At 39.6% G+C, this 25,001-nt stretch overlaps 1 protein-coding gene across 3 annotated transcripts in view; it reads left to right on the top strand.

Moving 5' to 3' along the window:
- TRIP4 (thyroid hormone receptor interactor 4) overlaps positions 1–25,001 on the top strand; it is a 50,694-nt gene that overhangs the window by 24,518 nt on the left and 1,175 nt on the right. For all 3 annotated transcript variants that reach the window (XM_069596204.1, XM_069596203.1, XM_069596205.1), the window contains exons 10-12: positions 2,270–2,394; positions 3,436–3,527; positions 19,633–19,738. In XM_069596204.1, coding sequence (XP_069452305.1) covers positions 2,270–2,394; positions 3,436–3,527; positions 19,633–19,738 — 323 coding nt within the window. The remainder of the gene's footprint in view (positions 1–2,269; positions 2,395–3,435; positions 3,528–19,632; positions 19,739–25,001) is intronic.

The following is a 25,001-nucleotide window of genomic DNA, read 5'->3' as shown; positions in this document are numbered from 1 at the left end:
CATTGTCTGCACGTCTTGGCTATTATAAATAATACTGCAGTGAGTGTGAGGATACAAATACCTATTTTTTCCTTCTTGTTTTATCTGTTAGAATTTTATATCCCTGCCAGTGTTCTAACTTATCCCAATAATAATGCCTTATATTTAAATACAATTTTATACTTTTCAAAACAGTAGCCGTATTGAAGTAGCTCAGTCCAGTATTATTACAGTCTTATTAAACACTTAAGCAGGCAAAGTGTTGATTGACCAAAAAATGTGTTTGGATTTTTCCATAACGTTATGAAAAACCCGAATGAGGACTTCCCTGGTGGTCTAGTGGTTAAGAGTCCACCTTGCAATGCAAGGGATGGGGGTTCCATCACTGGTCAAGATCCCACATGCTGTGAGGCAGCTAAGCCTGTGCACTGCAAGTAGAAAGCCCATGAGCCACGACTGAAGAAGCCTGGGCACTCTAGAGCCTGTGCTGCAAAACAAGAGAAGCCTGCACACTGCAACTAGAGCCTGCGCACTGCAGCAAAGATCCAGTGCAGCCAAAAATAAAAAAACAAAAAACCCAAACAAACATTTTGACCAGCCCAATAGGTTGCTCTGAATTGCAAAGCCTAGTTAGTGCCGGATGTGGATCTAGAGTTCTGGTTTTCAAAGTGCTGTTTCAACTCTTACTTTGTAAGCTTCAGTCATTTCTCTGCTTTCTTGAAAGAAAATTATTATCAGAACTTAGGAGCAGTCATTTCAGCTTTAATGTTGTTAGCTGTGATTTACCTTCTGTGAAGGTGCATTACCATTTTTCTCCCTTCTTGAAAGTCCGCCTTTGCTGCTTTGCCTCCTAAATGTTCTGTAATCCATGTACAAAGTGGCATTACAAATGCATGTGAATCTGCTGCTCCAGGGTCCCTGGGCCCTCAGATGTCTGCTCTTATTCCGTTCTCTGCAGTTGAGGTGTCTTTCTTTCCCAAAGTAGAATACGAAACAGCTTGCTTTTTGCTGAGGGAATCAGAATGTTTATATTGCTCTCATCTTATTTTGGATCTGTGTTATCCATATTTTCTCACTGAAAAGAACAGGATGAACAGCATCCAACCCACAGTCGCTAATCCCACAGAAACAAAGTGGGTGGTTCTGCCACATTTGTGAGACTATTTTCCCAGTATCCCTTGGGATCATTTGGAGTAGAGGGAAGAAATATATTGATACATTCTCCACTTATTGGTTATCTACCACGTGCCTGGTCCTCTTCCAATTCATCTCTGTTAGAAAACTAAGGATAAGAGAATTTCTCTGTTTCCCATTATAAGGCACATATAATAGGGTTATGTTATCCGGCTACTTTATTTTGTATTGTAGAAACTAAAGGAGACACATCTTTTGTAATCCTTAGAAAGTAGATAGCTGTAACATTCTCTTGATTGCATTTTGTTATTCCACTTAAAGGTTCTTTCAAATTAGTTAACAGGTTGTTTAATTATCTACAAAGAATATAACCCTTATAAAATACTTGGAAAATATAAATTAATGTGTTTGCAATTTAAAGATGATAGCATTTTTATCTAGTTAAACTCTGAAATAGTAACTGTGAAAGTACTATTCTTCAGGAGTTATGTGTGGGTGGGGATTTTTCTGTCAGGTTAGAGAACAATGAACAAATCTTTTATGACTCAAAGGCAGGGATTTTAATTTTTGTGGTACATCTCGGATGCTTTGAAAACGGAAGATTTGGATCGTGGAGGTCCAAAGGCTGGTGAAAGCTTCATTTCTGAGTTACAGAGATAGGTAAAAAATAGGATCTGAGAGAGATGATTTGTTCTAATGAAAGGGAAAACTAGGGAACAGGGTTCATATTCAAGTGAAAGGTATTATAGGAGAAATTTTTTTTTTCTACCAGAAATACCCCTTGTGGTGAGATATATCATCTGTAAATCTCTTGGCTCACCTGGATAATTTGCTGTATGTTAATGAGATCCTCCTGGAGAATGAAATAGCAACCTACTCCAGTATTTTTGTCTGGAGAAACCATGGACAGAGGACCCTGGTGGGCTGCAGCCCATAGGGTTGCAGAGTCGGACATGCCTGAGCGACTTAGCTCGAACCTGTGAGATCCTCTATGGGAGGAGGACTCTACAGTTATTAGCTAGGTCATGGCAATAGTTTTTTTAGGCAGAAATGTCCATGTACCAGTCCTCCACATACTAGGAATCAAAGCATCACTACGTTTTTTCAGTAGACACTAGCATTTAGATTCTTCCCGCTAAATTTGTATTTGTTTAAGGGTGGAGGGCAGAAGTTGGTACACCCCTCACAGAGGAAGACTTTGGATAGCATCCACAGCAAAAAGACCCTCTCCTCAAGAAGTCTCAGAACTCCAGACTACTTATCTCCTCCTCCGTGGGAAAGGTAACAGCCACATACTCTTCTAATTTCAGTCTTACTTTGTGGAGAGAAGTCACTGACATTCATCCTCTTTCACTTCCTTCTTCCTGTGGCTTTTTGGGGAGTTTTTTTTGGCTGAAAGGGACTTTAAACTGTGTGTGTGTGTGGCAAATCATGGACAGCTATTCAAAGCATTAAGTCCCCAAACAAGACAAAGAAAAATCTCAGTTCCCAGCGCCAGGAATCAACCAACGAGTCTTAATTTTCTATATTTTTTGTTATTATGAGAGTAAAATAACTACTATAAATTCTGAGATCTTTAGATTGGGAAGAACAACCACAAATAAGACCTTTTTTCATTGAGAGTGACTCAAATAGACATCTGCAATCAGATTTGGACAGATCAAAGTTAGTTGACTTCAGCAGTGAGTTATGAGAATCACTGCAAGCACTCTCAATTTATATCCTAAAAAATAGAATATAAATTTCTGACCATTGGTTGTCTTGGTTTCCTTCCCTGATTCAATGCATATAGTAGTTTTGAAGGTAAAATGAGAGAATAATTACAGAACCACCTTTAAAAGTTAAGAAATCAAGCTTTAGGAATCAGAAGTGCATGTTTCCTTAAAAAGAACTTTTTGTTTTGACTGATATGATTGGGTTCTTTAAAATCTGTATTCTGACATTCTTATGTGTTTTTTTTACTACTTTTTTATAGTTGCTCTCTTGAAACCTCAAATTTCTGGAACCCAGCACTACCAAACTCTAGTCTGATCCAGCTGAGTATAGTGGAATTGATGTGTTTGAAGTGAAGTTGTGGGGTCCCTGAACTTCAGTGGTTTGAGGCTTATTTTCTTATAGCTTAGGATGTGGATAGTGGACTAAGCCAGTTAACCAACTTTTTTGTTAAAATTCAAACAATTATGCTAGGTAACAAGCTTGATAGTTTTCCTTATGTCTATAAACAGATGAGAAAATAATTTATTCAGAATTGAAAACAGATTTGTGAGTTCCAGGGTCACAAAGAAGGAAATGTATATAATCCTTCTGTTACTCTCAATTTAGATGTGGAATTTCCCAACGACTATCCATCAGGCTGTCTTCTGGGCTGTGTGGACCTAATTGACTGCTTATCCCAGAAGCAGTTTAAGGATCAGGTGAGTAAAGAACATTTCTTTTGGACAGATGCTTGATTTGCCAGGATAGCTGTCCTGTAGCTTCTTCAGCTCAGAGTATCCTGTATATGGTAAGGAGCTAGAAACTGAATTTAGACATGTGAGGAGAATCTCCTAAGGAGGAAATACTGGAGAGAGAAAAGACCACAGCAGAAGGAAACAAACAAACAAAAATATAGCGATGATGTGGAGGACTGGTACCTGTACATTTCTGCCTAAAAAGCTACTGCCACAATCTGACTAATGAGTGTAGAAGCCTTTTCCTTAATAAAGCTTTCCTGTTCTTGGGGAAGAAACTGTTCATTATTCCTTGAATTATTTCAGGTAGATGGTGGGAATGGTAGATTTTGTTATATACTCTGAAACATTTGGTCCAGCCTAGAGAATTCATGAAAGACGTGTATGTTTGAACTCTGCCTGCCTGCACCATGCCATCTTTGGGTATGTGTTTGTGTTTGTATACGCATCTTGTATGTATTTTCATTTATTTTGATTGCTAAAGATTTCCAGGTGGCTCAGTAGTAAAGAATCCGCCTGCCAATGCCAGAAGTGCATGTTCAGTCCTTGGGTTGGCAAGATCCCCTGGAGAAGGAAATGGCAACCCATTCCAGTATTTTGCCTGAGAAATCCTCTGACAGGAGCCTGGGGTTGCTGAGTCGGACACGACTGAGCAGAAAGCGCAGAGTTCAGCTTTGAACAGCAGAGGGAGCTGAAGGACTTTAGCTTAATTGGAAAACTTTAGAAATTCAGATCCGTATGTTAAGACTCAGACTAGCAGGAATCCAAAATAGGAAAGTCCCCTCCTTAAAGAGTCTTACCTAAAAGTATGATTTTCCTGTTTTTTGGAACAGTTACGTTATGCAGTAGGGGGTTCCACCACTGTACTTAATATGTTCTTCACCTTAATTTTCTCAGTTAATTCTTTGTTTTTCAGAAACTCTTAATTGCCTTTCATTATTAATTAAGTGTCTGCTTAGAAAAAAGAAAAACCAAGGACTTTCCTGATGGTCCAGTGGCTGAGACTCCAAATTCCTAATGTGGAAAGCACGGGTTTGATCCCTGGTCAGGGAACTATACCCCATGTGCCACAGCTAAGACCCAGGGCAGCCAAATAAATTGAAAAAACAACAAAACTGTTCCCATCCATCTCACTTTTTCTATTCGTTCCTCACAGGCTTTAGCCAATAGTTAATATCCCTCTAGTTTTCTGTATTTCAGTTTCTTATGGATTGCCTCCTCAGCGCTTTTCTGATTACTTTGTGTTTGTGAGTATAATGCTTTCATTCGGTATGAATTTTGACTCTGGCCCTTTTGTTTTGCCCTTAGTACCTGATCTAGACCTGGGCAAAACTGCAGATGCATGGAGGCCATTTGTTTTCCACACCCTTGTGCCGATTCTATCTGTGGACATTTTGCCCATTTTTTCAGTGTCTTCTCTCCTCTCCTCCCTTTTTCCTTTTTTTTCACTCTAAAAATAATAATTGTGAAAATTCCTTATGTTGATGTAGACTTTACAGTTTTAGAGATCCATGAAGAGCTTAGTGTCACTTGATATGTCATATTTCCTTCGCAGGATTGCTGCATTCTCAAAGAGAGCACAGGAGCATCTGGCCCAGTGTGTGGTGGGTTTTGGCCAGGGGCCTTCCTTTATTACCTCATTTGTTGATCAGGCAGACCACCACTTGATTCAGGGTCAAATGAATTCAGTTTCTAGGCAGTTAACCAATCTTCTTTCTGCCACAAATTTGTGTTGAGAAGGGTAGGAGGCTGTAATCCTAGTCTCCAGAGTACTACAAGGTGTATGGAAATTAGAAACTCAGTTAACAGAATAAATCTTATTGGTGTCTCAAGAATTTCTCTATTTCAGTCAGCATACTACCCCTCCTTGAGCTTATTTTCTGTCTTTTATCCTGAGGATGATGAGGGCAACACCCAGAAGTACATGCTCCATGTGTTCCCAGTTGGAGGTCCTGGCAACTCTTTATGAATTTTCCTGATGTGTATGACATTAGAGTATCCCCAAATGCCAAAAGCCACGAGACTTCCATCAAACAGGAGCCCCATATCTGTTTTCCCTATGGTCAGCTTTGCTGTGGCTTTTCCCCATTGTTCCCCGCCCCCCCCCCTTCTGTTTCTGAGAGTAGCACATGAATGTATCCAGAATTGATAATAGCTCTTTTAGGGGATTATTTGTTGGATAAGGCTGTTACCACTTTGACAGGTTGTAGCTTTGGTATTTGGCTGTCTTTTGGAAAATGTCCCAAGCACCTTTGGTCATCCACCTGTCTCTGTTTGAGTTAGGGTTCTGTGATGTAAGAATTGTGATTGCCTAGTCTGTTTTACTAACGTTATTCTCATTTTTTCAAGAATGAGTTGAGAGTTCAGGAATAATAGCTCTAGACTAGCATTTCCCAAACCATTCCACGGCATAGGTGTTCTCTGGGGGAAAAGAAGGAAAGGAGTAAGGGCTTTCTTGCATAGTAAGGGGTGGATGCATAGAAAATTTATGCAGATTTGGAAAATTTTTTTAGATTTAATAAATTTATTTGTTTGCTGCAGAATTTCTCAGAGCCCTTAATGTGCTAGTGTCCATTATGACTCTCTGAAGTAATTCTCTGATTTATTTGATCAATATAGTATACAGTGTTATCATAGCTTTTTGACCACAACCCCACCCCCTGCCACCCCCACTCCCCTCATATTTACATACCAGTATCTTGTGGTATATATAGTTAGCAAGTGCTGGTCTAAATACATTTGAGGTTTTCTTGGTCCTCATAGATCAGCTCACTGAGGGACAATAATCCAGAAAGCAGTTTCTTGACCTATGTCTTCTTTCTGCATCTTCATGCTCATTCCTCATCACCAAGTTGAATTGCATTTTCTTTGAAAACCTGCGTAGACCTAGTAATTTTTATTTTAACCGAAACTAATCTCCTTTGTGACTTGGGACCATATTTTATCTCTCCATCTTGTTCCTAAATTTTTTCGTCCCCAAAGGAAGTCAGTAATTTACTTCCTGAGCTTTCATTCTTGGCCTTTCTTTGATAAGTTAAAGTACACTATTTTGGGCATAGTGTGATTATTTAGTTCCTTAAAAGAAATAACAGAAAAGGTTTTATTGGTGGTTGTTTAAAATCAAGTGCACTACACTATAAGTGGCTTTAGAAATATGTGCTTAAAATGCTTTCCCCTGAGCGAAGAACTCGTCTTCCTTTTATCTTTTAAAAGTAGTATGGCTGGCATGGCTGATTTGTGCCAGGAAAAAAATCCTGCTAGACTGTCGGTTGTCCTGAGTAATGGCCACTGATCAACCTAAACAAGTTAGAAGCAATGCAGAAAAGGCTGTAGCCTCAACTCAGGAAAGAAAGGTAGGTGAGAGCAGTCTAGTTAAGACTTCTTCTGTATTCCCCTGGAAGCAGCCCATGCCTTGCCAGGGTTTTATCTGCCAGCAGCAGATGTAAGCTCTCAAAAACAGCAGGGAGGATGTTGACTGCAATAGTGCATCAAGGCTGTGGTTTGTAACCTCAATAGTAAGGCAGTTAAAACCTTTTTTTTCTTTTTTAACAAAGACATTTTGATTGCCAAATCCATAACCATTAGCAGCTGTGGTTTGAACAGTTCTCTAGACCTAACAAGTTTTCAAACAGAAAGTTGAGTTGGAGGCTTTTGTTTCTCTGTGTCTGTGTTGTGTTTGTGATATTTATATCTCTGCTTTCAATAGAAAATCTGATTTGTCTGAAATCTCTGAGGTCATTGATTATTCCACTTCTATACTGAATCCATTCCTCTCCTGCTAGCGTACTGATTTTTCAGTCCATTTGATCTTAAGGCTTTTGTAAGAGCCAGGATCCTGTATTTAAAGAATTAATGCTGGATCAGTTCTATTGCTGGGTTCCTATAAATTGACATCAGCAAAGTAAGTACTGTTTTCCAGTGGGGAAGAGAGTCTTACTTGTTCCATTTTCTGTAAGAGTATCCATGTGATACAGATCTTCAGGAAGATTGCATATATCATTTCATGTGTGGAAACCATCAGCTTCTATCACCAAAGGGTTGTCTGTAAGACTTGAGAGGTGAGAAATTAAATAGTAGTCAATATTCAGACCAGGCATTGGCATTGAAAAATGCAGAATCCTCAGATTCCCTTTTAAATTATGTGAAAGTGTTTTCTCTGTTTTACTAAGAAAACCTGCCAGTTCGTAGGCCTATCATGTATGGTTTCTAAGGCATCTTGAGGGCTGCCTCTCAGCCCCAACAAAGAGGGGAACTGTGTCTGCAACGACTAGCCCAGTCAGCCCTAGGCAATTTTCTAAGATCTCAATTCACTTGAGGGAGACAGGGAATGTATTTTCGGAGTTCTCATGAAGACTAGAACATTTCCTTGAGTTTTTAGGTCAGAACAGACTGTCTTTTGAGTTGTTAGCAACCTGGATATCAAGTGCCCACTTGATGAGGTGAGGACAACCATGTATGTTTTAAAATAATCCAGGAAGCATTATGCCTCCTGTTGTACTTATCCTGAAGAGAAGAAGGGGATATGAACACTTTTCTGTGCATTTATATGAATTCTTTAATGTGTATCTTTTCATCTGAAAATGAAAGTATAATTCTTAAGATTTTTTTTAATTTATACATTAATCAGTGCTTGAGTGCCTTTGTTTTAGGCACTAAGAGAAACAAAAAGGTGAATCAGCCATGGGTTCTGTTCTCAGAATGTTTGAAAGACCACCAGGTAGATAAGATGTATCTGCAACCAGATTTATAAACAACCAAATAACAAAATAGAAAGCAAAGATAACTATCTTAAGAGAAGTAAACACTGCCTCTGAGGAATTTAAAGGAGCGAGAGGTTGCTTCCAGCTGGGAGGAGGACTTTATTAGGAATGTCGCTTCTTTTTAGTTTTCCCCATGGGGACTCAGTATTTCTTCAGGATAAACTCTGAGAAGTAGAACTTAGAGTCTGAGGTACATACATTTAAAAGTTGTTACAAACTGCTGAGTTACCATTCTTTTTTCTTTTAAGTTACCGCTCTTAAAGAAAAATCTAATTTAAAATTCTGCCAATGTTGTGAGTCTTTCCTATACTAATATCCTAACCAAAACTGATTATTAATAGTCAATTTAATGTTTACTAATAAAGTGGGTGAAAACTGTACTTTGTTATTTTCATTCAATTTTCCTGACCATTTGGTGACATTTTTGGTAAAGAATCCACATGCAGTGCGGGAGACCTGAGTTTGATCCCTGGGTTGGGAAGATCCCCTGGAGAAGGAAATGGCAACCCATTCCAGTATTCTTGCCTGGTGAATCCCCGTGGACAGAGGAGCCTGATGGGTTGCAGTCTGTGGGGTTGCAAAGAGTCAGACATGACTGAGCAGTTGAGCATACAATCATCTTTTCAAATATTTACTGGCCATTTATAGATTTATTTTTATTGAAGAACTGTTGATTTGTGATTTATTAATTTTGGCAGAGTGACTCAGTTAACACATGTATTTATTCTTTTTCAGTATGGCTTATGCCAGGATCTTAAGTATAGTGTGCTTTGCTATACGTTAGGACACTGTTGTTTATCCATTCTATATGTAATAGTTTGTGTCTACTAACCCCAAACCTCCAGTCCATACCCCCTCCACCCTCCTTCCCCTTTGGCAACCACAAGTATGTCTGTGTGTCTGTTTTGTAGATAGGTTCATTTGCGGCATATTTTAGGTTCCACAAGTAATCCCTGGTAGCTCAGTCGGTGGAGAATCTGCCTGCAATGCAGGAGACCCGGGTTCTGTCCCTGGGTCAGGAAGATCGCCTGGAGAAGGAAATAACAAACGACCCCTGTATCCTTTCCTGGAGAATCCCATGGACAGAGGAGCCTTGTGGGCTGCAGTCTGTGGGACTGCAGAGAATCAGGCATGACTGAGTGACTCACTTTGGTGTGGTGGTGGTGGTTTAGACACTGAGTCGTGTCCGACTCTTGCCACTCCATGGTCTATAGCCTGCCAGGCTCCTCTGTCTGTGGGATTCTCCAGGCAAGAATATTGGAGTGGGTTGCTAGTTCCTTCTCCAGAGTGACTCACCTTAGGGTCCACATATAAGTGATATCATACAGTTTGTCTTTCTCTTTCTGACTTACTTAGTACAATGATCTCTTGTTGCATCCATGTTGCTGCAGTTGGCATTATTTTACTCTTTATGGCTGAGTAGTATTCCATTGTGTATGTATATACAATTACATATCATTTGTGCATCTATATATAGTACATCTTCTTTATTTACTCGTATAAGTGTCGATGGACACTTAGGTTGTTTCCATGTTTTGGCTATTGTGAACAGTGCTGCTATGAACATAGGGTGCATGTATCTTTTTGAATTATTGTTTTGTCTGGATGTATGCCCAGGAGTGGGATTGCTGGATCATCTGATAATTCTGTTTTTAGTTTTCTGGGGAACCTTTCTAGTGTTTTGAATAGTGACTACACCAGCTTAATTCCCACCAACAATGTAGCAGGATTCTCTTTTCTCCACACTTTCTCCAGCGTTTGTTATTTGTAGACTGTAGTCTACAGTAGTCAGAATGATGGCCATTCTGACCAGTGTAAGGTTGTGGCTCATTACAGTTTTGACTTGCATTTCTCTAATCATTAGCAATATTGAACATCTTAGGATTGTGGCTTTTGAATTAGCCTTGAAGTATAGTAATAATAAAAACTATCACTTTTTGATTAGTTATTATGTGCCCAACCTATTATGTTATTTTTTAGTCCTCATAACAACTTGATACCAAACAGTATCAGTAAGATGAGAGAACTTAAGACTCAAAGTTAAAATAACTTGTTTACTATCAATCAGTAAATGGTAGAATTGGAGTTTCTGTTTAAGTCTTCCTACTTATAGATAGAAAAGCACATTCTAAGGAGAGAGTAATGTGAGGTGAGAAGTCATGAGCCTGTATGGAGAATAATAGCAGACCAGTTTGTTGAATGGAAATGTATGCTGTGGTCAGATGGTAGATAACTTTGAGGATAGGCTGCAGAGGTTAGACTTTTCTCTCTAGTCAGTTGTGGGATGGGAAGGGATGTTTTGAAAATCACTGGAGCCAGAAAATGAATATGGCGGCAATGTGGAAGATGAATTGCTGTGAAGAGACTGAAGGTAGGAAGTCTAGTGAGAAGGCTCTTGTCATTCCGGTTGAATATATTTTTAAAATCTGTTCTAGAGACTTTCCTGGCAGTCCAGTGGTTAAGACTTTGCATTCCAGTGCAAGGGGTACAGGTTTTTGATCCCTGGTCAGGGACTAAGATCCCACATGCCTCTCTGCCAAAACACGGAAAACAGAAACAGTATTGTAACAAATTCAACGAAGACTTTTTAAAATGATCCACATCCAAAAAAAGAAAAAACTTCTTAAAAAAAATCTGTTCTAGGAAATGCCTGTGGAATTAGACAGAAGGGGTAGGGACAAATGCAAGGTTTTATGCAGGTAGATTCAGTCACTTAATATGACACCTTCATGTTACCTGTAAGTAAACTCAGACTTGCCTGGCGGTTCAGTGGCAAAGAGTCCACCTGCCAATGCAAGAGATGCAAATTCGATTCTTGGGTTGGGAGGATCCTCCCAGAGAAAGAAATGGCAGTCCACTCCAGTAATCTTGCCTGAGAAATCCAATTAATGGAGAAGCCTGGTGGGCTACAGTCCATGGGGTCTCAAGAGTCAGACATGACTTGCAACTGAACAGCACCACCACCACCACCACCCAGGCTTAGAGAGAAAGCAGTCTGTTTGATCTAGAAGGAATCTGCTGTAACTTTACAATCTTGCTGTCTGTCTTCAGTCTGTTGAAAGGCTTCTTAATTTGTCAAGTATACTGTATGAACCAAGAGGCAAAGTATCTTCTAATTTAAGATTTTATTGCTCAAAATATTATAAAACCACACACTCAACAAGCATTTATTGACCGTTGTGTCACGTGCAGGCACTGTGCACATTAAGAATCCAGAGTTTTTTAACAAGATATTCCATCTTCTCTTGATCTTTTAAGTCTGCTACAAGAGACTGTGACAAGGAAACCCAACTATGATAATTATCATATGTCCAAAGGAATACATAAAGGAGGAGATCCAACTCCCTACTCACCTTGACTGGAGGCAGGTGGGAAGGTTACTAAAAAAGGCGATCCTTGAAGAGAGCAGAATTTATATCTTCCTCAATGTACTATCCTGTATCTTCATGCTTATGTCCATCATGAGAGTTCTGTTCATTCTTTGAAAGAGCAAAGAGTTCTTTGTTCATTGCCTCCTGTAGAGTCTTTCCTGACCTCAGCCTGTTTCCTCCCTGACAGGGTTAATTGCATCCTTCTCTGGGCTCCTGTGTTCATATTTCTATTTACATCTTTAACCTTTTTTTTTCTCTCCTGTAATTACATATTCACATGCAGTTCCTTTAGATCACCATCTGTGTCTAACCTTGTTATCTCGAGTGCCCTAGCATATAGCCTGGTGTATAGGAGGTGTTCATTTAATGGGGATAACAATAAATTGAGGGGCAGTCATTGGTTGGTAAGTGAGAAGCCTTAAATGCCATGTGAGGGAATTTAGTATTCTGAAGGCACTTTAGAAAAATTGTTTTGACAGAAGTAGGAAGGAATGGACTAGATGGGGCAAGCTGAAAACAAGTAGATAATTTAGGAAATTATGATGATTTTCCAGGTGGAGGCATGATGGAGGCTGGCAGCAATGCTCTGGCTATCAAGTTGGAAAGAAAGGACCAGATGATTGGAATGTTTAGAAGATAAAGTCTATAGGACTTGGTGATTTGATTGGCTGTGAAGGGTGAGAGAAAGAAGTCCAGGTTAGATTTTGGTTTCTAGCTGTGGTGAGGGGTAAATGGTAGTACCATCAGTCTGCATGGGTTATACATGAGAAGTGAAGTTGCTCAGTCGTGTATGACTGTATGTGATCTCCTTGACTCTAGCCTACCAGGCACCTTCATCCATGGCATTTTCCAGGCAAGAGTACTGGAGTGGGTTGCCATTTCCTTCTCCAGGGGATCTTCCCGACCCAGGGATCGAACCCAGGTCTCCAGCATTGCAGGCAGACGCTTTAACCTCTGAGCCACCAGGGAAGTGTACAGAAGAAAAGAATTTTCTTTTAAGGAAAATGACTTTTTATTTATTTAATTTTTATGATTTATTTTGGCTGTGCTGGGTTTTTGATGCAGCACCTGGTCTTTTCTAGAGTGCATGGGCTTAGCAGCCTTATGTGAGATCTTAGTTCCCTGATTAAGAATCGAACCCAGGCCCAGTGCATTGGGAGCATGAAGTCTTGTCCACTGAACCACCAAGGAAGTCCCTGAAAATGACTTTTTAAAATAAAGGAAAGGAAATGTAGCAAGGGAAACCTGTATTGTAGCCGTGAAGGAGAGCGGTTCTGTAGTATGTGAATTGTGCACATAATACAAAAATCAGTAGTACAAAAATTTAGAGCCATACAAAAATCACTTTTTCTGTGATTTTTCATTTGGATTGTTTAAAATATTTTAATCTGTTTGGTTCTAAAAGACAAAACTCCCTTTATTTGATACAGGGGTATTGTTGCTGTTAATAACACTGTATTACTTGATAATGATCTTACCTTGATATGTCAACTCATGTCAAAGGATTCTGTGAACTCTGCCTCAGTAGTTTCCAGCTGAGTCAGACCAGCCACTGCGAGATAAAAATATAAAGTCAGCAGAGCCCTTAAAACAAAAGGAGTCCTAGCATTCTGAGATATTAGGGTAGATTTGAATGGTTAAGGGCCTTACAATGCAGTATCTTTGCATGTGCACTCAGTCATGTCTGACTCTTTGTGACCCCACAGACTGTAGCCTGCCAGGCTCCTCTGTCTATGGGATTTCATGCCTTCATCCGTGGCATTTTCCAGGCAAGAATACTGGAGTGGGTTGCCATTTCCTCCTCCTGGGTCAGGGGATCTTCCTGACCCAGGGATTGAACCTTGCCAGGTGGATTCTTTACCACTGAGCCACTTGGGATTAAGAGCAATTTTCTCTTGGTTCTTACTAGTTAGAGTGAAAGCCTGCTCTATGAAAATTAAGACCAACAATAATTGTTACAAATGGATGATTTTCATTTTGGTCTCGAAGAATCAGGGCAGCAAAGTTATGAGGTTAATTTTAGAGAAAACATAAGTCCTTCTGTTCTCTTTTGTGTAGAGTTTCCAGTATAGATAGGATTCACAAGAGCACAGAAAGTCACACTGGGAATTTTAATGGCAACCCACTCCAATTTTCTTGCCTGGAGAATCCTGTAGACAGAGGGACCTGGCAGGCTTCAGTCCATGGGGTTGCAAAGAGTTGGACACAACTTAGTGACTAAACAACAAATAAGGAAGGGACCAGGATACCAGTCTGTGTGGCTTCAGCCAGATCATCTTCCACAAGTGTCTGAAAGACTCCAAGCTGAGTATCACCTATCCTTATTCCTCCCAATTGGCGCAAATATGAATGGTCTCTGTGGCATTGAGCTGGAACCCCTTGTATTTGGTATTAGGCACATGATTTGCATTGGGTACTGGTGCATGAGTTCAGCTGTCCCACTTAGGGACAGTTGGCATGATCTTTATCCAACTCCAGTCAAATATGCAGGAGTCATCTCATCAAAGTATCATGATCAATACATTAACTCTGATGTGAGAAAATGCTTATCCTCCAGTACAGTGGGGCCCAGGGTACTACTTATCCTGTGAACACCTTGAATTGCTTTGAAGGAAAATGAGAACAACTTTTTTTTTTTTTTAAATGAGGGCTGTTTATCAGAGAACACAGTTGCTTTCAGGATATACTTCTTGGGATCTGTTGTGCTTGTGGTCTTTTTATCAGACTCATTTCCTTCTCTCTTTCTGAGTATTATCACCTCAATCTTCTTGGAGTTGGTTTTCAGCTAACTAGATTTCGGAGCCTGATTTCATGTCCTATCTAGTTCCCCAAAGTTCAAACCAAGAAAACCTCCAGCAAACATACGTTCTTTGTCAATGAGTTTCTTCTTAACTGTTTCCTTTAGCTGTTAGTCCTTGGAGACAGGTGTAAGATTTACATGTGGGTCATCTGGGGATTTGTTGGGAAGAGTGACATCATGTAGGACTTTCTGATCATTTCAGTACAAGGATTAAATGGAGGCTTGTGGAGTTGGTGAAAATGCCCACTTGGCTCTGAGGCTGCAGTGGTTGCCAAGAGCCACTAAACTTTTTTTTTTTCCTCTTATGAAAATGGCAAGAGAAATGTTTTCTAGATGGCTGGTCAACAGTTTCCCTCTGGAGAGGAGAAGAAAACGGCTGTTTAGTAGTTAATTACCTGTTATGTTAGCTATGAAACTTATGAGGCATGAAAGAAGAGTAAGCCCACCTCCCCCGCTCCTCAGGCTGGAAACCAGGTGATAGGAGTCATGTTGGTGAAGGCAGGAACAGCAGCAAGTGTCCTGAGGAGTCTGTTACTGAATGTAAATGGTTGCTTTGAATTGCTTGGTCTTATAACCCTCATTCCCTAGCCTGTCTATTGCACTATCTCAGTGACCCTTAATCTAATATCCTCTCTAAATTAGATATGACATTGAGAGTTTATTTACGTTCTTCACAAATGTAAACCTTCTTTTTCTTAATTTACTCTTTCTCTAGGTCAGCTGCATTTTAGTCTTTTGACTCTCAAACTAAAACTCTCTTTCTTGCAAGTCTCTGACTTTTTGGTGTTTAATGTGGTCTATTAGTGTCCAAGACTCAGTTTCAGAGATTATACATTTCTGCAGATACAGGTTCTGCCAAGCTGGCTTTGCTTTAATGCATTTTACCATAAAAAATAATCCCTTCTTCCAACACATAGGCCTTACTTTTCTTTATTCCCGTAGGCTTCTTTGCTCTTTAGTTCTGTTTCTTGTAAGCTTCCTGAAGTTTAGTAATAGAACTTGGAAACAGGAATATTCACATGAAACTTGGATTTAGATTCAATTGGGAAAGTTAATTTTAGTGTTCATCTTTATTAGAAGGCATGAATGGGTCCAGAGAACCACTTGTTCTATAATTTCATTTATCCATCATTTTCCCCATTATTTGACATTTTCTGACTCTGTTAATATATGTCAGGGTAGTTTTTATTAAACATAGGGCCTTACTGGCTACTTCCCAAGACACAAAAGTTCTAATTTAGCTTGAGGAATAACAGAGTATAGACTAGTACCTGCTTTTAGCCAGAGTTTAGTCCTAAGAGTGTCCAGCTCCCAGCATGTATGTATTTAGCATGGTTAAGATAACCTAAAAGCACAGATTGGCAATTTTTTTGTGTTTTTTTTTCCATCCAATAAATATTTATTGATTGCCTACCATGTGCCAGGCATGATTCCAGGTGCTAAGGAGTAAGCAAAACAAAGATCCTTGCCTTCTTGGAGCTTTTATCCTAGTAAGGAAAGTCCAAATTTTAAAAATTTAAATAAGTGAATTGGTGGTGGTTTAGTTACTAAGTCATGTCCAACTCTTGTGACTTCATGAACTGTAGCCCTCCAGGCCCCTTTGTCCATAGGATTTCCCAGGCAAGAATACTGGAGTAGGTTGCCATTTATGATGGTAAGTGCTGTAGAGAAAAAATAAAGAGATGGGGGCTAAGAATGCCAGAAGACCCACTACAGAGTTGACATTAGAACAAAGTTCTGAAGAAAGAAAGAGGAAACCAGGTAGATAATGAGCAGGGAAAGCATCCCAGGAAGAGGAGTAAATAAGCTAGTACAGACGTCCAGAGGCAGGAACAAGGAACCCTGTATAGCTGGAGTGGAAAGTGGGGGAGAGTAGTAGGAGAAGGCATCAGAGAGGAAGTGGGGGCCAGATTGTCTGGGGACCTGTTGGTCATAGTGGGGGCCTGTATGTCATAGTGAGGACTTAGTCTTTTATTCTGACTGAGACAAAAAGCCTTTGGAGAGTTTTAAACTTTGGAGTGACTTGATCCAATATATTGAATATGTTTAAGAAATAGCGCAGACTGCTGTGATGTGAATAGACAAGGGGAATGTTAAGGGCAGAAACAGACAGGCCATGAGGAGGCTATCGAATCCAGAGAGACATTGTGGTGGCCTGGACCAGGGCAGTAGCGCTGGGCATCTTAAGAAATGGTGGGGTACTGAGTATCTTTCGAAAGTAGAGTTAACAGGATTCCCTGAGGGTTGGTTATGGGGTTCTTGACCTGAACAACTGGAAAGATTAGAATAGCTATTCTAAAGGGATATGAAAAAAAAAGAACAATAAAAGAACAATAAATAAATAAAGGGATATGAATGAGAGAGGAGCAGGTTTAGAAAGAAAATCTAGGACCTTGATTTTTCTTTCAATTTTATTTTTATTGTGGTAAATATACATAACATAAACTTAACCATTTTTAAGCATGCAGTTCAGAGGTGTTAAGTATATTCACAGTGTTGTGCAGCCATCCATGTTTAGAACTTTTTATCATCTCAGACAGGAATTCTGTACCCATTAAACAGTAATTCCTCTTTCCTCCACACTCCCCCCAGCCCCTAGTAACCTCTACTGTACTTTCTTTCTCTATGAATTTGTCTTCTTTTTTTGGCTGTGTAGCTCAGCGTGCGGGATCTTAGTTCCATGATCAGGGATTGATCCCGGGCTCTAGCAGTGAAAGCACCAAGTCCTAACCACTGGACTGCCAGGGAGCTTCCAAACTTGTCTATCCTAAGCACCTCACATAAGTAGACTCAGAATATTTGTTCTTTTGTGTATGGTTTATTTTACTTAGCATAATTTTTCTAGGTTCATTCATGATGTAGCATGTATCAGAATTCCATTCCTTTTGAAGGCTGAATAGTATTCCATTGTATGTATATGCCATATTTTGTTTAATCTGTCTATTGTTAGACATTTGGATTGTGGAAACTACTGACTGTTGTGAGTAATGCTGCTTTGAACATTGGTATACAAATATCTGAATCCCTGCTTTCAATTCTTTGAGTATACCTGCTGCTGCTGCTAAGTCGCTTCAGTCATGTCTGACTCTGCGACCCCATAGACGGCAGCCCACCAGGCTCCCCCTTCCTTGGGGTTCTCCAGGCAAGAGTGGGTTGCCATTTCCTTCTCCAATGCATGAAAGTGAAAAGTGAAAGTGAAGTTGCTCAGTCGTGTCCAACTCTTGGCGACCCCATGGACTGCAGCCTACCAGCCTCCTCCGCCCACCTAGAAGTAGAATTTATTTGGCAGCATGGAAATGAAAGATGACCTTCAGAAGAACCGTTCTGGTGGAATGATGGAAAAAAAGCCTCTTTATAGTCACTATAAAGTGAGAGGCAAAGTGTATAGATAATCTTTTAATGAATTTTGTTGTGAAGGGAACCTGAAAATGGGGCAGTAGCTGAAGGAGAATGTGGGATCTGGGGAGTTTTTGTTTTATGACAGACATTATAGAAAGAGTGTTTGTTAACGGGATTGATCCAGTAGAGAGAGAACATTTATTGATGCGGAAGAAAGAGGAGTGAAATGGCTTGTCGTTTTGGAAAAGCAGAGCTGTAAAGTCCTGGCAGGTTTGTCCTCTGCCTCAGCATTCTCTGAGACACAGAGAAGAGAGGGCAGGAAAATCGAAGAGATATGAATTGTGACTGTTGCTACTTCGGTGTCTGTAGAATTAGGTTTAAAGATCTTGATGGCAGCTTCTGGTTTTATTTGTGCCTAAGCACCTCAACAGTAACAGCTGGGCCCTACTTTTCTTTGACTTCTAAAGATCCAAAGGGTAAGGAATAAAAGAAAGTTTCTCCTTCCATCTTCATTTTTTTAAAAATGCATTTTATATATTTATTGACTGCTCTGGGCCTTGGTTGCTGTGCGAGGATTTTCTCTAGTTGTGGCGAGCGGGGGCTAGTCTCCAGTTGCCTTGGATGGGCTTCACATCATGGTCACTTCTCTTGTGGCGCATAGACTCTAGGGCACACGGTCTCAATAATTGTGGCTCAATGGCTTAGTTGCCCCACAACATGTGGAATCTTCCCACACCAGGAATTGAACCTGTGTTCCCTGCATAAGCAGGCAGATTCTTAACCACTGGACCACCAGGGAAGTCCCGACATTTGAATTTTCTTCCTTATTTCACTGAAACCTCCATTTTTACTTTAGAGCCTTAGATCTTCACAGGATACATCTTAGCAGGTAAATAAGAGTGGAAAATAATTTCACAATTTCTCATCACCGGGAGAAAGGTGGCTTTGGTAGTGACATCTGACCCACGGCCATAGTCAGCTTTAGAGTCATATTTATCGAACATACTAAACACAAGACATCCCAAGATAGGAAATGTTGAAATACCAAGTCAGTTGCACATTGCTGGAGAGCATTTTTCTGCCAACACCCACTTGTTCCTTAAGTTGTGATTGTGTGGCCAGATATTCTTACTCTAGTTTCTGTGTCTGTCTTTGCAGAGGAATAAAAGTCCTAAGAATTCACACAGATTCATTTTGTGATAGGAGCTCCAAAGGAGGCTTCTAAATTATTTTCAGAATTGCTCTACTGTTACCTTTTCACCCTAAGTGAGTCTGGAATGTGTCCAGCAAAACAACTTTGGCGTGTTCATACCTTTCAGAATGAATCATCTTCCTTCCCTTTAGTGAGAGAAGGGCCCTGTTGATCGTTTCTGGCAGAATTTCCACAAATGTTCTATTTTTCTTAAACCTTCCAGTGTTTCACTTGAGCTGAATCTGGAGGTGGGTGCCTGATGTTCCTGCAGGAGACCTCTGAATCTCCCAATTCACAGTTGCTTATATTGAAAGATTAGTCAGTTTTGATTCTCTGGAAAGATGTCAAACATCTTTTTTTAAGAAGTTGTTTCCATTATAGGAAGTCACAAATGGTGGGCAAAAGACTGTATAAGAATACTGTGCTGAAGCTTGGGGGAAAGTGGAAGGTTTGTTCTTGCTTGTTGAGCATTATCGTCTTTACCTGGCTATGTAATGGAGAGTACTACCATCAGAACATTGAGGTGGATTCTGGGACATCCTTTGATCTCCTTGAAATTCAAAGTTTGTCTCAACTAGCCTGAACTTTTAATTTTTATATTTTGCAGTATCCAGACATAAGTCAAGAAGAATCTGATTCTCCGTTTGTTTTCATCTGCACAAATCCCCAGGAAATGATTGTGAAGTTTCCTATTAAAGGAAATCCAAAAATCTGTAAGTCACAAGCTTCTATGGTCTATTTTTTTTTTAATCTTGAATCTCACTTGTTTAACTTAAATTTTTTTTCTCTTTTCATCCTGTTCCATATCATCTCAAATACTTGAAGAATTAGAAAAATTCTATTTATCATATTCCTGAAACTAATACAACATTGTTAATCAACTGTTTAATATTAAAGTTACTGTTAATTTAAAAAATTCTTTTTATCAATAACTTTAATGTTAGGTTAACTACAGTATAGCCTTTCTGAAGCATACCTTGATCCACAATTATTGGTATATGAGTGAATCACTCTAGACTTCCAGTTAGGACCCCATTACCTTTAAAATACTACTTGTAAGCCAAAAGATTACATTTGCTCCACTGTTCTGTTCTTAACCATTGTTCCTCAGTATTCAATCCAAGAATAAGACTTAACTTTTTGAAGGTACCGCTTCCTACTATTGGTTTGATTACTGGTCCCAGAGGTCTGCTGTAGCCTTCTTGATTTTCATCCACTTTTTGAAACCTCTTGATGGTTTTCTTTTCTGTAATGTTTGCTTTTATGTGTTTGTGATTATAGTACCCTCTGCATGTTCACTTTTTAGGAAGTGCTTATGACTTTATTCTTTCCATTTCCACCCCATCTTCAACTCCCAGCTTCTCTGTTTAGTCATATACCAGGTTCTTCTATTTCCAAGCAATTTCAAGAAACACAGAGTGGTGTTCTCTCTTTCTTACGTACTTTTAAACACAACATGAACAGCTCTCCCATTTGCTTGCTTATGTCAGTTACTGTTCTGTGCCTTTGTGACATTGCTTTCCCATTGTGTGAATTGGATGCTCCTAGGACATGCATTGTTGTCAGCTGTCCACAGGGCTACCCGACCTTGTGGTTCAGTTCAGTTCAGTCTAGTCGCTCAGTCGTGTCCAACTCTTTGCGACCCCATGAACCACAGCACGCCAGGCCTCCCTGTCCAACACCAACTCGCAGAGTTTACCCAGACTCATGTTCATTGAGTCGATGATGCCATCCAACCAACCATCTCATCCTCTGTTGTCCCCTTCTCCTCCTGCCCTCAATCTTTCTCAACATCAGGGTCTTTTCCAATGAGTCAGCTCTTCGCATCAAGTGGCCAAAGTATTGGAGTTTCAGCTTCAACATCAGTCCTTCCAATGAACATCCAGGACTGATCTCCTTTAGGATGGACTGGTTGGATCTCCTTGCAGTCCAAGGGACTCTCAAGAGTCTTCTCCAACACCGCAGTTCAAAAGCATCAATTTCAGTGCTCAGCTATCTTTATAGTCCAACTGTCACATCCATACATGACCACTGGAAAAACTTTGTGCCTGGGGACCAACTATTTTATAAATCTGTTCTGTGGAGAAGTAATTCTTAGAGGGTAGTGTAAATAAAAATCACCTACAGAGCTGTTAAAACACAGATTCCTGGGCCCTCTCTCAAGTAATAGTAATGCTCTTGGTTAGCTGATTACACAATGGATAATACTGCTTTTGGGCACAAAATGAAATGCTTGGAGTATGATTTAGATGAATGTATATTCACTCCAAAATTCAGGCAACTCTGATGATTTATGAAACATATTCTTGAGATTTCCCGCAAGTCAGAAAATCTGAACATAAGTTGCCCTTGACTTACACAAATTATTTACTTAATACTTTACCTGCACTGTTAGCCAAGTGGCCCTGGAAATTCTTTTTCTTTCTTCTTAGCTATTTAGGATTTAAATCTTCCTTGTTTTCTCCTTTTTAAGTTGTGAAATTATACCCCTCCCACTCTGCTCTGTTCTTGCCTTCCCTTAGGCCCTGAGGGCAACACTGGCTCCCAGACCCACTGCTGTTTGATCTTTAGTTCCAGTTACCTTTTCAGAGCTTCCTCCCTATCTTGGTTCTCATCTACTGCTTAAACTCTTGTGAGAAAATGTTCTGTGTAAACAGTGTTTATATATTTCTCTGAAATGTTTTAACTTCAGTACTTTCTCATCTCAGAGACTCACCTTCAGCACATTTATGACCTTGGTTTTTATCCGCAAGGTTTAATAGGGGATGGAGTGAGTGGTAATCTTAAGAGAAAGCTTTTCCCTGTTGTATCTGTTGGTTAAAAGCTTTAAAAAAGCCAAAATGGGCTGTGTGCTTCAGGGACAGCAGGGCTGGAAAAAACTCTGAGACTGCAGCTTTCCCCATGGTAGACCAGGCAAGGTAAAACATGGGTCAGAAACAGTAGGTAAAGCGGGTGAGTGGGGTGTGGGGCGAGAATAGAATGACCAATCCCCGTTTTCTGATGAGAGGGAGCAAGCCGGAGGATCTAGTCTGGTGTAGTTTTCATTCCCTCCAACTCTTCATTCCTTGATCCTTCATTCATCTTTACTATCTTTAAAAAGCTTAACTCTTTGTCAGAACTTCCTTCCCTTAGGCCATAGAGGCCCACCTCCAGTAGTTGACAGCTGGAAAATCCTTAATCCCACTGCCATAGGGAAAAATACATACTTGGCTCTTAATTTGGAATGCTTCACATTTTCTTCTTAGAATACTGTTACATGAAATGGTTAAGTTCCATGCTATTAATAATATTAGTAGTCCAGTTACAATTCTATGCCTTAAATATTTTTTCTTATGTGATGGCTTAGAAATTGAGCCACTCTTCATAAATTAGTTCTATGAGAAATTTATCCCAAGTTGCAAACTTCTGACTTGCAAATAAACTCCTACAATATAACATATTTACATGTTGTATCGTGTGTGTGTGTGTGTGTGTGTGTGTGTATGGTTTAAATTAAAAGCATATATTTTTATTTATTTTTGGGGGCATGTAAACTTGAGTTTGCTTGACCTGGGGATAATTGTGCTTCTTGAAGTTAAAATAATTCACAAAACAGTGCACAATATGAAATCACTTGGCTATGTGTCTGCTCAAATTAAGAAATGCAAAACAGTTAAGTGTAGTAGAATATGTAGGTTGAATGCTCAAAGAGATGAAGGAAATTTTTTACTTTAAATGAACTATATGCTTTAAATTCATGCAAATTCTGCCTTATATCGTATGCAAAGCTTGTGAAAATCCCTATGAGAGTTCTATCGATTGATGGCAAATAGTTTTTTCCCTTTTAACTTCTCCCCCATCTGCTGCATATGCATTTGATTTTCTTTTAGGCACCATGATTGAGGATGTGGTTTAACACTGAAATGCTGTGCGTACTAAATGTAAAAATATTGGGGAAGTACAGAAACTAAGCATTATCACTCTGCTTTTAAGAGAGTATACTGTATATTACTGTAACTGTCCAGATCCCACATCTTAAAAAAACAGGCTAATCTAGAACTCAGAGTTCAGAGGGCATCCACAATAACTGCTTCTCCATGCAAGGAACCCCAGGTCCTGGCCTTCGTTGCCCAGCTGACCTAAGGATTGCCACTACTGGTAGTCACTATGTTAGGAATGCAAAGAAGTTTTTAGTTGTAAGGAGCGCACAGATTGCTGGCACATGTGTGGTTTTCTTAGATTAGCCTAAGGGGATGAAACACTTCTGAATCCCTGGGAGTGCCCTGGAAATCCTTCTTCCTTTCTATCTCCTTTCTCCTATCAGTTTTCCATTTTATGACATCATCACTGAAGCCAGAGATTAGTTTGCCTACCATTGAGTGCTTTCCTCCAATGGGTTGATCTTATCTGAGCTGGTCTCACTTGAGGGCTTTCGCAATCAGACTGGAGTTTTATGAAAACAATATTTGGGATATTCTTATACAGGAAAGCTTTGAGAATGTGAAGAAAGTAATGTCTCTCTCTTTTTTTAAATATGAGGAGCCTGAAATAAATAGTTAAAAGTCTTGCCTAGAGATGCTGGTAAATTTGGTAAATTAAAAGTACAACTGAGATCATAACTACGAAACACAACTCCCAAGCCTTAGCATAAATAATACAACTACTGTTAATTTTTCAGAGACCTCTGAACTTATGAAGCACTTGAATGTATTTTATTTCAATCAATTGTTTGATTAAATGATTTAGTGTATATAAAATACTTGGTATGGTGCTTCGTACTCAGAAAAGCACTTAGTATTGGCTGTAATCCTCTCAACGACTTTGTAAGTTATAGAAATTTTTTCTTCCTTTCATTTTATAGTTGAGTGAACAGGTTTACAGAAGTTGGATTTTGCTCAGGTCTTTCTACCTCTAGATTTCCTGCTTTTCTCACTTTTATCATATTGCCTCAGAAACAAAGTATTCCCATTTACATTTCATTTTTAGGCCAAAGTATCATAGAGCTGCAAAGGGCCTTCAGTACTGAGTAGTCCAGTTTCCTCACAGTATTGAAAAAGTTGAGGATAAGAGTGACTAGGTGACTTCCTCAAGGTCATACAGATAGGTAGTCTTAGAACTAAAACTGGGACCTGGGTCTTCTAACTTACTCAGTGCAGAGAATTGGAAGTCTGGAGTCCTAGATGGAATTGTAAATTCTGTCCTAACTTGTTCTAAAAAGCTTAATGAGAGGCAGTACTTCTTCGTACCTCTGGGTACCACCACCTTTACAGTGAGTACTCTTTTATGTTTATCTGATATCTGCTATTTTTGTTTACTTAGTAGTTCCCAAACCTTTACAGTAAAGGTTCTGAAATTTGCAGTGCCTACTTTCTTTAATTCATTTATTGAGCACCTACCATTTGGTGGTCACTAGGGTAGTCTTAGGGATACAAAGGCAAATTTGCCTCATAACAGGGCTTTTTGCCAGATTGCTGGCACATGTTTGGATTTCCAGCAAGGCAGCCTGGGGGATGAAAGAACTCCTAAGTCCCTGGGAATACTCTTACGTTTCTAAAGCCCAAATTAAAATCAGCATCATTGTGGCTGTTGTGGACATCATTTTCTAAGGAAGCCCAGAAAAGAAAGTAATGTTATTCCAAAGGCAGGTGTAGCCCTGGAGAGATGAGGAACAAGAAAAAAATTAAGAAAACAGGAAACTTGTTAGATTGAAGTAATTTTTTTTTTTTTTTGGACACTCTCTTTGTGCAGTAGTCAGGACATGAATTCTTATCTTGGTTGGACAAATGAGGATACTGAAGTCCAGACAGATCAGATGACTTGTTTGTATCAGACAAAGGAGTACGGGAACCTGGGTCTCTTAACTTCTTGTCCAGTGCTTCCTCTATTGCACCTGATTAGTGCGGCAAATGAAAATGATAGAGTACAAGGGGCCGGGGTTGTGGGTATAGGACTGTAGTACACCCAGCTGCCTTTGTTTCGGTGTCTTTTGTTTATTTA

This window comes from Ovis canadensis, chromosome 7, assembly GCF_042477335.2.
Source record: "Ovis canadensis isolate MfBH-ARS-UI-01 breed Bighorn chromosome 7, ARS-UI_OviCan_v2, whole genome shotgun sequence".
Taxonomy (NCBI): domain Eukaryota; kingdom Metazoa; phylum Chordata; class Mammalia; order Artiodactyla; family Bovidae; genus Ovis; species Ovis canadensis.
Note: the sequence above shows the minus strand (reverse complement) of the source record. Positions and strands in the feature narration are given on the sequence as shown.